Below are 12,654 nucleotides of genomic sequence, written 5' to 3'. Positions count from 1 at the left end.
TTTTTATGCAAATTGCTTTTTTAGGCAAGTAATGGGGTTGATACAGAACTTGGAATATGATGTTTTAAGAATACAAATACATAGTATCTTGTTCAACAAACACAAAACAAACTTCTTCCCCAGGGAACATTAAATGAGCAAATGTTTGCTAAAATAAATGGGAAAAAAACATGGGATGGGGGGGACAAAACAAAACAACCCAACTTTGAAGCCAAAACCCCACTGAAGAAGCAGTAGTCACATCTTCAATTTTATGCTTAGGCTGTACTTTCACTTTGCTTTTCCTGTTCGATAGCTGCCAGAAAAACAGAGGAAACAAAAACCATCATCAATAAACATTATAATGATTCTGCAGGATACAAATTTCTACAGTCATTCTTAAAGCCGGGGATGGTAAGTCCCTGCTTGCTTTCTTTGGCCACCCCTGCAATGCCAACCCATTCCCACGTCTGCATAGCTAGTAGGGTGCAATTCATGATATGCAAACCTTCTCTTGCATTTACAGCTTTAGCATTGGTAGGGATAATAAAACAAGGAAAAAACAGGTATCTTGTGTCAAGGGACAGTGTGTCTCCATGGCTATCAGTACTGATGCATCCAAAGTGGTTAGTGATACTATTCTGCATGAAACCACTCACAATGTCTGGTCCAAATGCAGAGAAATGCCATTTTCACACCCAAAGTGGAATGTGAATCACAACCCTCATCTGGCTGCCTGTGCACAGCAATTGGACAGGAGAAGACCCTGCACAAGAAAAGCCCAGGGGTGCTTTGCTAAGGAAGATTGCCTGTTAGGCGAGGATGATGATGGGTTTCTCTTGCAGCCTTATTCCCAGAAAAGGTGCCTGGAGCTCTCCTGGCCAGGGCTGACAGCAGGTACCAGTGGGGGGCAGCAGTTTATCTGCCTGGTAACACGTTAAATCCAGAGCCCAGGCACCTTCTGGGGATTCTGCCTGGTCTGCCAGGAATGTGCAAGTGTTCCTCTGTGTGTCTGTGTCTCCAGAGAGGCTGGTAACATGGTAATTGCAAACAGTTTGATCCTGTTACCTGCAACCAGCAGAAAAACTGGTCTTGCTTTTAGCAGAAGTAAGAGCAATCCCATCAGAAAGGATTTTTCAGACAAAACGCACCATCGGTTGTAACTACTTGTATCCTTGGAAACCCGGCATAGAGTACAAGTCTTAGTATTATCCCCAGTTAAAGTCAGGGATGAGTTTGAGCCTGTAATCCTATGATTAGTATTCATTTTGCATATGAACTGCAATACAGATTGTATCCTTGCTACTTGTAGTTCAAATAGCCTCATAAGCACTTACTTTCTTTAGTGGGCAATGGATTTTTCTCTCTGGTTTCTGTCTTCTTCAGCTTGGTCTTGTCAAATGTTTCAATTTCTGCAAAATCTGGTTTGTCGGACATGATGGGTCCTGACAAAGAAAGGAAAAACACACCCATGGCTTCATCAGCTAGTGCTCTGATATCAGCCATCTGCAAAGCATTTTCTGTTTGAAAGAAAAAAATATGAAAATACCATAAAAATGTTTATCCCCCCCCCCCAATCTAACACCTCAATCTGGGACCTCTCCCTGAGGCTTGGCTCTTTCAGAGCAAAAGAGGAAAGGCATAAATAGAATTTTATCTAGATTTCTCAGATGAAATTTCTAAAAATCAAATTTTGCACATGGAAACAAGAATATCTCAGTAAAGAAAAGACAATGCATTAATTACCAATAACCCACAGTGCCTCCTGATGTAAACCTCTATTTTAAGAAATGCTGCTAACCAGAAAGTCTACAATAAACCCCCAATCCAATATGAACAAAGAGCTTCAATTATGATTTTGTTTTAATTAATAGGATTTGTCTTTAATTCTGAGCACCCTATTCTGAGTGCATACATACCCCTGTATCTGGATGAGCTGCTGTGGACACTTGTGCTTAACAATAGAGGACCGGTTCATCCAGCCCTTTGTTTGCTCTCGCACTCAATATCCCAGTCGCAGGCTCAATGGGTTTGATTGTACTCTATTATACAAATCCACAAAGCACACCGGCATTCAACACTTCACCTGTCAAAACTTCCCTAATCCAATTCCTGTTTTTAATAGAAATTCAAGTTAAAATCCAGCCTGGGCGTTATTCCCCTGATTTCAGTGGAGTTTCCCATCAAGGCGAGGTTTGGCCCGGAGATGGCTCATACAATTAAATTTTTTCCTTCCTGAAGACAATCAGATTTCATTGCTATCTGTACTGAGACAACAGAAGTAAATATTCACAGGAAAATAAAAAAAAAAAAAGAAAAGCTACTAAAACCACATGGCATTACCGTCTGGCTGCTCTCTCCTCAGCTGCTTGGTGGCCGTCTGAGGCAGTGTGAGTTGAAAAAGGTCAGGGTAATCCCTCCTCTCCTCTCCTCTCCTCCCCCCGCCCGAGCCCATCGCTATTAATATTGATTAGTTTAGTGCCGGGATTGCTCAGCGTTTAGGGAAAGGACAGATTGCTGCTGCAGAAAGTGCAGGAGGGAGGGAAATGGGAAAACTGTCAAAATCCATCTCGATTTTTTTTTCTTTTTTCTTTTCTCCTCATTTACCAAGACAATAATATTTAAGTTTCCCTTCCTGCCCTTCTTTTACAATGCTGAGGTTCCAAGTTTAGGTGAGATTTGGAGTTCAGTTAAGGGCTGGTGCTGCAGTTTGTGGGGAGTTTTTAGGTGAATTCAGCAAAGCGCCTGGGGATTGTCCCCCAGCTGCCCGGGCTGGCAGAAGGACGTGCTCGGGAGGACTTGAAGCACAGGCGTGGTATGATTGCCGCAATCGAGGGCCAAATCTGAGTTAAGCAAGGGTCTGAGCACCATGCTGGTGTCCAGGAATGTGTCCTGAAAGGAAGAACAATGAATCCTTCATTTGCTCCCATGCTGGTAGCTACCAACCCACTTGCTGGCGTCTCCCTCAGCCCGACAGGACGTGGCTCTGCTAGCCAGTCTGGGCAGCTGCCCGCAGCCGACCTTCCTGCCTTCGCTTTGCAAGAAGCCGTGTTTGCCCATCCTGCTTCCTTGGCTGTTCCCTGTCCTCCACCCATCCCGATGGCGTGGACCATGCTGGACTTGCTGGCAAGGAACATCTTCAGCTGTAGCAAAGGGAGAATGTGCTGTAGGTGCCAAGTGATGTAATTCAGAAAAACCTTCAAAATGGCTATTATCCCTCGCCTGTATTTGCAAAACGCATTTTGTATTAGATGTGGGCACTATCTGTAGCCACCTCCTAGAGCTGCTGCTGTTGAGGGCTGTGGACATCCCTGTGGCTGTGAGATGGCTCCAGCTATGCAGCACAAAACTACTTGGGGGGAATAATTTTTCAAGGCCCTCGGGTTTGGGAGGGAAGAGCTGTGTGCATTCTCCTAGATGCTGGCGTGGGTTTCCTCTTGTGTAACTTTGGATGGCTGCATCTGAATTGCTTGTCTAGATGCCGTGATAGTCAATAGAGAGGCAACTAACTTGGGAAAAAATTAATTGTGCCCTAGGAGCATCTGGGTTTCTCCACTGACTGTAAAGGGAGCCTGGACAATGAGCTCATGGAGACAGAGACATCTCACAGCAGATTGAGAGCCCTGGCAAGGTGCTGTGGATCTTTCTGTTGGCATAATAGGCTTAGGTAGAGTGAGTGTGAGTCTGATATGTGTGCATGGAGAAAATGGTTTTGATGTGTTTAAATGTGTTTTAAGGACCTCTTCTTCCAATGTTTGTTTAAATTAAAATAATGAACAGGTTTGCGGTTGGACTAGATGATCTTAAAGGTCTTTTTCAACCTAAATGATTCTACGAAATTCAGAAAAAGATGATTATTTTTACTCATCAGCATTCGTAAAGGTGGTTCCTTTTCACCCAGTGATTCTTTCCTTTATCGATCCTATTTTCCGTATCTTCAGAGAATGCAGGGGTTGCTGCATGCCCTGGTAAACACCACTCTGAGAGCAATTTTTCTCTGTAGCCGTGTCTGCAGTTTCTGAAATAAGGGAGAATGGTGGAAAAACCTGCATAACGCTGCTCAGCTGGAGCTCCAAAGAGATGGTCTGGGTCCCACTGAGCTCAGCTCTGTGCAAACCTGGCTGTGCTGCTTCTGGACTAAGATTGTCCTGGCAGCAATGTAGCTACATTTTTGTTATGTTGAAAGCTCAGTCAGCTTGTGTAGGCTGGCTTGGTTACCTCTGCATCTGCACTGACTGTCCACGCAAAATCAATGTGCGTACATAATAGCCATATTTAGCATCAGGACTTTGTTCCCTTGCTTCCATCCCATTAGTCCAACCAATTGTCAAAAATAGAAAGCTGTGTTCTTCACTGAAAACCCCTGGGAACAAGCAGGAAGGCAGCTACTGGGTGAATCTTCAGTGTAAGCCGTAGCTGAGATTTGGCACTGAACAGTCTTAGTGTCTGTTTAAAGAAAGAGCATTAACCTCTTCTTGTTAGGCTGGACACCAGATTTAGAAGATCAGAAAAGACTTTAAAACACAGTCTGAATGATTCATGAATGCAGGCAGTTCATGAGTTTCAGTTTTTTAAATATTTGCCCATTTTTACAAGTAACAATTAGAATTCTTATTATGAAGAAAGATTACAAGGGCAAAACCTCTTTAACTTTTAGACTGGCACAAATTCTCTCAGATGTAGAGAGCAATCAAAGTGTTTGGGACAGCGAAGCAGAGGAATCTTGCTTCTGGCTTTCTGTATACAGTCACGGGCTCAGCCTCTAGCATCCACAGCGGAGCTCAGGCTTTTCTAAACATGCTAAGACAGGGTGGGCATGCTTGTTTTTTCACCACCACCATTATAATTGCCTGATTAATTGGCAGACCTAGTATTAAAAACAGTTTGAGGCGAGTTGTTTGGGTTAGTCCATGTACCATAATGATGAGAAATTGTGTGTTCTCACTGTCAGCTCAAATCAGTAGATACCGACCTCCATAACGAACATCTTGACCATTGCATAAAGTGTCTGTCAAGTTTCTGTAGCTTGTAAGTTCAGTACTGTGGTCAAACACAGCTCATGCTGGATTCAAACCCTATGTTTACGCTCTATGCAGGACAGCCAGACATGTGTATTTTTCATATGGGAAGTTTGGAGTTTGGCCTGAGGGCATTGCGTCCTGCTTTGAGATAAGGCTGGTCACGGGATGGAAAGATGGGTAGGTGATACTTCATTCAGATGCCTTTTACTTTCACTGGGAACTGGGATATTCCTGCTAATATGAGCAGTGAAGCAATTATTTGACAGAAGGCTTTTAATGGCAGGATTTCAGCCACTGCCTTCAGTACGGGGAACATGGCAGTTACCTGGCCTAGGAATGACTGTGGCAGCAATGAACCTCAATGGTCTTTGACGTGCACAGGGGCAACTGAATGATCAGGCATATAGAAGTGAGAAAAACCACGCCAGCGTAGCAAGCAAACTACAGGATCTTTACAGATCCTGTACACACAAAGCACATAAAGCCACATTGGTATGGCCGTGTCTGGAAAGCTGCCTCAGTGCACAATGGAAATTGCATTTTATTTCAATCTGCTGCCAAAGGATGAAGGGCTGAGTCAAACCTGCCAGGACTGACACCTCTGGTACCAGTGAGTCACCTGCCACTGACAGCATTAAACCATGCCTGGCAGCACAAGCCACTGAGTGTCTGTCAGACACCCACAGAGAAACAGGGGAAAACAAATACTTGCTACCAGGATGCAGTAACAGGTGAGAGGAAATGTTTAAAGGGAGCTCAAGTGCAAAGAAAAATTCGGAGGGGAGTCTGAAAAGTGAGCCTGGGAGGTTTGGAGCCTGCTGCCACTCGGCTTTTTCCCTTGGCTGTTGTCACTTGGAAGCAGTGAGCTCAGCCTGCATGGGGCTGGGGCTGCAGGGACATCTATCTATCTATCTATCTGTAAAAGGGCTATAGCCTTTCACAGGCCGGGGGAACACTGTGCTCAAGTTTGACACAAGAGATGCTCTGGAAATGCCAAGTTTGATGGAGACTAGGTGGGCAACTGCAGGAAGAAGGGGTTTCTTTCTCTTCGGTGCAACAGTGGGAATCAGATCGCATCTATTTCTATATGGAGCTGAGGAGGGACAAAGCACCCTAATGTGAGCAGCCGGTTAGAGGAACAGACGCTCGAGCAGATCAGTGTCTGTAGCTGAGCCAATAAGCTGACACAACTGATTTTATAATCACATTAGTGCTGTCTCGAAATAACACACCCACTCAAATATAACAGTGATTTCATTTTCAAAATGTTGTGGTATTTTTGGTGCTAAAGGTAGGGGGTTAATTTTTCAAGGTCAAAAGCTGGGCTGGAAACTGCAAGCACCCCAATTCCTCTAGGTCCCTATGAGCACTGAGCACCTTCCAGAAAGGTAGCAGGATTGGGCATGTTATAAGCTATCCTTAGAAGGTTTCCCGTCCTTAGGGGAACAGAAAAAAAAAAGACTACAGCTTCACTGAAAGGGTTTTCTTAGTTCTCTTTGTGCCTTTTGTTCCGTCTTGCTGCCAAAAAAAATATCCATGTTTGGGAACAGAGACAGGTTCCCAGGCTAAGAGACAATGAATCTTGGGGGTGTAAGGAAGGCAATGATCTCTCTTTGGCAGAGTGTCTGCTGTAATGCTGCACTGCTCGTGTGTAAATACTCAATACTTGTCTTGTATTGTATGTTTTATCGTTACCTAAGGTGTTTCATTTTCCTCACTGAGACCGTTGAACCTTAAGGGTAAGTGTGTACAGAGGACTGAGGGAAGAGGAGAGGCTAGTTGTAGGTAGTCCTTCTGCTTGGGCTATTTTTTCCAACCCCATCTTTTCCAAATAGCTCTGGAGTTTAGACAGTCTATACTAAAGTCCCATTGCAGCAAAGAGCAAAGAGAGAAAACATAAGCTAGTGGGAGTGGAAATTTCCTTTCTCCCTCTTTTTTGGTCTTATAAAACTCAGTATGGGGGTGAATTTTTAAAAGTTTAACCAGATGGAGATTCTTGCAACAGAACTTCCTTGAGAACTGACCCAAAAGTGTGGCTTCCAGCATAAAGTACTTGGCTTTGGCCTGGCCTTTTCTAGCAAAATGTGGTGACACATGCATGCATTATTAAAGGAAAAAAAATTAATACAAAATGTCCATGCACATGCTTCTCCCAAAGACAAGGTGGGGAAAGAAGCATGTGATGTATTAGTCACATTAGTTAATATGCTATAGAGCACATGACAGTTTGTGATGAATACTGGTCTAGAAACACTAGTTTAGCATGTAGCATGACTTCCAGTCTTTACTAACAGTCTTTTTTTTAATCTCCTTTCTGTCTCTGGACAGAAGCATCTCTTGCAAGCAGCAGCACTTAGGGAGAGTAAGACAGAGAAGTCTTGGGTGAGTGTTGGGAGTGTGCTCAAACGTGGCTCTTCTCAGTGCAGCTGGCTGCCCTGGAATGAAATGATCCACTGTTGGATTTCTCACGCTCTTTGCTTTAAACAAAAGGAAAATCACTATTCCATATGAAGATTAAATTGTGGCACCCAGTGTGCAGCAAATGGATAACCAATATAATCCAAGATAAGGTAGTCAAAGATAATAAAATCTAGAGATCTTCTAACCTGATATTAACTTAAGATTTCCTTTTTGTCCAGAGGAAAAAAGACAATAGGTGGGTCTGTCATTACAATCCACGTTGTGCTGGAGTAGATACGGAGGCGTGGTATCCTTGACTTCTGGGACACAGGGTTGTGGTGTAGTTTTGATGGGTGCCTAACCAGCACTTCTCTTTGTGTTGCCAAATTATTCCACTTTCAATAGCCTGGGACCTCCTGGCAGCTTAAGTAGGTTTTATGTTTTGGGGAAAAGAAGATAAACCCTGAAGTTTTTCAGCTGCTTAAAGAAACAAGGCTGCTGTAGCAGAGGAACAGACTAAGGCAGCAAAGTATCTTTTCTAGCTGATCTCTGTGAGCAATTTCCAGAATAAAAACTTGTATTTCTACTTGAAGGGATTCATCTTTTCCAAAAATCATTTTCCAATTTTATAAGCTGTTATCCAGAGTAAGCAAACACATAGGTATTATACACTATGTACAAGGTCAACAATTATGTAAGAAAGTGGTAATGAGCAAGTTCCACATCTGTTAACTTCTGCCCGTTTAAATGAAAACTGCAAGTATGCTATGTTAAATGCCGTTTTGCTTCTCTAAAATATAAAAAAAAAAAAAAAAAAAGGGGGGGGGGCGACTATTTTCCTCTCACGGCATCTGAAGTGAACAGCTATCTCTTCAGAACCTGACCAAACTAGAACGTTTTCAATGACCACTTTTATGGCTTTTTTCCTTGCAAATAAATATAAAGTGTAGAAATCAGTTACAGTCTTATTAAGGCTATGTCTTCATAACAGGGTTAACTTGAGCTCTGTACACTCAGACTGACTCCTCTGGAGTTAGTATACTTTCAGTGTGAGTGACCACACCATGAAATACCATGGGAGCGGCAGAGAGTGATTGTGTTGGCAGCAGATAAATTGTGCTAACTTGAACTGTAGCCTTTCCCCAACTCAAGGTAAAAGCACCACAGCAGCTCCAGTATAGATCCTTGTGAGCGCAACAAACAGGAGTTCAAAAGGGATGGTAGGGATATTCAAGCTTTAATTCAAGTTAACTTTTAAGTGGAGACTAGCTTTAGGGCATCAGTTCACGTCTGTCTGCAGCCCAAACTGGTGAGTGCAGAGAAAAGCCAATAGGAAGTAAAAACCGAAAGTGTGCAATATTGTAATTTTGCTTGTCTGATGCATACATTGAATGATTTTTCCCTTTGGATGAATACTAGCTTGCATAAAATTCAAATAACTCAGCTGTCTACAGATGGGGGGGGGGAGTGTGGGAAGGGGAACAGAAGGAAGGAAATGGAACTGAGAAGATTGAATTAACCTTTCAATGTCTTGAATTTCAAGAAGGGAATTATCTCCTGTTAAGTCTGCAACCATGCAATTAAAATGTGAACAAGCCTTTAAAAGCCACGTTTGCCCCATATTCCTAGATCTCTACTTTAAAGACAGATCTTCCAAAACCAAGATTCAGATCCAAAAAGTATTCAAAGGTAGGAGAAAAATCTTATGCTGTAAATGATTATTTTAATCACAGAACCCTGGTAGAAAAATGAGTAAAAATGTCTGACATTTACATAGAACATGTGCCTTTGATATTGAATTCAGTTTAAAAAAAATCCTTACATATGTGTCTAGTAATGGCAGACAGTCTTTGAAAAGATGAATGGTTTTCTCTGTGCTGGAGTTTCTGTTTCCGTAAAATAGATTCTTTCACTTGTTTTCTTGAGTGTTGTGAAGCTTCATTTGATAATACAGGGCAAAGCTTTAAAAATGGACTTTGATTGTTAGGTGCCCTTTTGTACACCGTGAGTCAGAAGAACTGGGTACTTGCTGATTCGAGAGCCTCCATGGAGAGTTATGGATGTCCAACACGGCCAAGTGTCTTGTGCTGGCCATCCTGAAACAGAATGTTTGTTAGAAAATTTTATAAGGCTGGAAAAAAGGAACAAAGTAAAGACGCAGTCTGGGGACATGTCTCTGTTTCTGGATTAAATATGCAGGAAAGGAAAGCATTTTGCAGAGCAACCAGCTGGGAAATGGTACTGTTTGCTAATTCTTCTTTGGTGTTGAAAGGACTCACGTTTGTCAATATTTTTGCAAGGTATCAATAAGATCCATTTAAGACAAAAAATTGAGCACTTCCAAGTCCAGGAGAGTATATCAAATAATTTGTTTGTAGATGGACAACTAAAACCAAAAGCAAATACTTTGCTGACACACAGATAATTTTCCCTCCAAGTAAAAACTGTTGGCATATAATATACAGGTATTACAGCAGTGTCTTGCTTTGCTATGCATCAGATTTCCATTTCCTTCTGGTAAGATAATGACCCAGTATGAAGGTAAATGATTGCATGGCAGGCTATCAACCTTCAAAGGATTGGACGGCATTGCAAAATTGATTCAAGTTCTGGACTATTCTAGCTCAGTTTGTACTAAGGCTTGTACAACAGTAAGCACAGTTGGGATACAGCTCTTTTTCTTTCATTTGCTTCGATTTCTGATGAGGAGTAATGCAGGGCTGTTGCTGGAGCTAGACTTAATTGGAAACTAAAGCGTTCAGAGAATATTTATTTTAAAGTCATTCTAGGTCAGGACTGACATAGGGGACCCATGAAAGAAATATGGCTCCAGTTCTTCTGCAACATATACTGGTAATAATGACTTATGCTCATGAATAGCTCTCCCTGAGAACAAGGGAATTACGCTAGTAATAATTTCAGATCTACTGAGTTACTTTGTGAGCACCTAGCAGCAGAATCTCTGCAAAAGTTTTAGGCTGAGCAACTTAGCTGGACTTGTAAGATAACACACCGAGCTACAGAAATGTTTCACCCTTCGTGGTGTGGCTCTGGACATGGATTTACTGATGAGACAGGGATGTTGTGGCACTCTGGCTCTTTGGTCCTAGGAGCCAGACGCTGACCAGACGCATCTGCCAAGCTCCTGGAGCTGTGCAGCAGCTGGGGAATGGGTCCTTCTTCTTGCGAGCAGCCTCACACTGGGGCCTTGTCACTGTGCAAGGCAGTGCATTGTCATATGTCCTGACATGTGGGTGGGACTGTAGCCATGCACCTGCACAACCCGTGCTCACGCGGGGGCTGCTCTGCATGTGCCTGCGGGTTCGGCGGGGGTATACGAGCCTGTGCGAGCTCCACGCTGTCTTGTCTAGACTGCTGAAGCTGGGCTGGGTGTCTGAGCTGTGCGGCAGTCTGCATATCATGTAAGTGGGAGAATTACAAAATGCTACCGTAAAATTTGAGCTGTGCCCTGAGATAGTGGAAAATGGATGGGGACAGCTACCACGTTGCTCCACTGTAATTTTTAGCAGTGATCTGAGAGGCAGACACCCTTAATAGCTGTATTTTGGGGGTGAAACCACGCACCTCCCGTCCCTCCATATCTACTGTCTAAGAAAAGTGGCTAAAGCACCAGGACTCCCAGGTTCTCCTCAACCTTTCAGAAACAGGCAGCGAGAGCACAAAGTGAGCAGGAAAGACTAAAATGGCAGCCTGGGACTGCATATGTCTGCCCCCTGCAAGGAACATTGGAAGCATTTGAAAGGAGGTAGGATAAGCTGGCACGAACTGGTGTACTCGGAGCCAGTTCAGTGGAGGGAAGCCACTGTCTTGGACTCAAAACCAGCGAACAGGTGCTGTGCAGCGCCTGCCTACCTGCCTGCCTCTGCTGTCTGTCTCCTCTCGCCGCGTGTGTTTTCTGTGTCAGGTTTCTTGCAGTTTTATTCCTGTCAACTGGCCAACATATCTGCTGAAGAGCCAGCTGGAGTCCGCTCTCTCCCATGTTTCATCAACAAAATTGCCAGCTTGTTCTGATTCAGTATCTTTATTGTTGTTGATGAGGCTAAACGAATCCGAAAGAACACAGCTATGTATACAAAATACAAATTCAGAAACCTCATCCTGATACGAGGAAATTTTATTAGCTCTTCAAGGGGAGAAATCTGCTGTGGAAGCAGACCGACAGCAAATACAGACCTCCTGAGAGGTCGTTTCCCCTGACCCCAGACATTTTATTGTTTTTGTATGGCACCTCCTAATGATACCAAGTCTTCTAGCAGGAAAATGCAGTTTTAGATCTGATTAAAAACCAGGCTAATTTTCTGTGGGATTGTGACTCTCTCTTCTTCGGATTCTAAATGTAAATCCTCTTAATGAGTCTTATAAATATATCTCTAGAGAAAATTTAGAGTCCATGTTGGAAAACTTGCAACAAACCCCTCCCAGCTAATGGCAATATGGAAGTTTCGATTAATCCCACCCTACTTCTGTCGTTTTTTTTCCTTTCCCATATTCTTTGTCAGTTTTTCATGGGAAGAAAAGCTTTTCCTGAGAGGATTTTTACGAACTAGATCCAAATTTCCTTAAATGCTTTATTAAACCCACCACCTATGGCTGCTGGCACTGCATGACAGAAAAAGCTGTTGTAGTTTCAACGTGGCATGTGGGAACCACAGACTGTCAGGCACGGCTTTTAACACTTCTGGTGTAAGCTCGCATCTCCTCACTAACTTATGCTAACTTAGTTTAAGGGTGCTAAATTTTGCATTTCAGAATGCTTTAGCTCTTTGTCAGAGGGCACTTCGTTACTTCTGGCGTGCTTATAGTCAGGAAATGTTTGGGAGCGATAGCTTTTGACGCTTTAATTCAGAAAATTGACGGGAAATATTTTAATACGGTTACAAGAAATGCAAAACCGTAGCAGAGCAGGAGGTGACACTAATGGCTGTGGCCGCTCTCCGGGCACCCCTGAGCCCGCACGGGCCGAGGCAGGCGGATGGCTGAGTCACTGTAAGATTAAGAAGAGAAAAAAAAAAAAAAAAAAAATTAACCCCTGGGTCATTGCTCGTTGTTCCCGGGTGCGGCGTGGCAGCGGGTGAGGCTCCGGGCAGCCCGGGGCCATAACGGACTACTGCCCCCGGCCGCCAGCCCCCTTTTTCCTCAGGCGGCTTTTCCCGCCCAAGGGGCCTGAGAGGAACCGTCGCCCACGGCGGGGCCGCTGTACGGGCCAAGGGGGGGGAGGGGGAAGGGGGGGTTT

At 43.6% G+C, this 12,654-nt stretch overlaps 1 protein-coding gene across 1 annotated transcript; it reads right to left on the bottom strand.

The window, feature by feature from the left end:
- On the bottom strand, positions 1 to 2,327 carry TMSB4X (thymosin beta 4, X-linked). Its single transcript, XM_010578887.1, has 3 exons — positions 2,323 to 2,327; positions 1,317 to 1,424; positions 1 to 295 (listed from the first exon to the last, which is right to left on the bottom strand). The coding sequence occupies exons 2-3, from the start codon at positions 1,414 to 1,416 to the stop codon at positions 258 to 260; spliced, it is 138 nt and encodes a 45-aa protein (XP_010577189.1). The 5' UTR covers positions 1,417 to 1,424; positions 2,323 to 2,327; the 3' UTR covers positions 1 to 257.
- Positions 2,328 to 12,654: the final 10,327 nt, after the last annotated feature.

The sequence above is a fragment of the Haliaeetus leucocephalus genome, unplaced genomic scaffold (assembly GCF_000737465.1).
Source record: "Haliaeetus leucocephalus isolate CR32 unplaced genomic scaffold, Haliaeetus_leucocephalus-4.0 Scaffold656, whole genome shotgun sequence".
Lineage (NCBI taxonomy): Eukaryota > Metazoa > Chordata > Aves > Accipitriformes > Accipitridae > Haliaeetus > Haliaeetus leucocephalus.
This window is presented reverse-complemented; position numbering and strand designations above follow the sequence as displayed.

Excerpts from the sequence above, each read along its gene's own strand:
- TMSB4X (XM_010578887.1), bottom strand. The coding sequence starts at position 1,416 with ATGTCCGACAAACCAGATTTTGCAGAAATTGAAACATTTGACAAGACC. Across the intron at positions 296-1,316 it reads TCCATTGCCCACTAAAGAAA|CTATCGAACAGGAAAAGCAA; the intron begins GTAAGTGCTTAT and ends TTTTTCTGGCAG.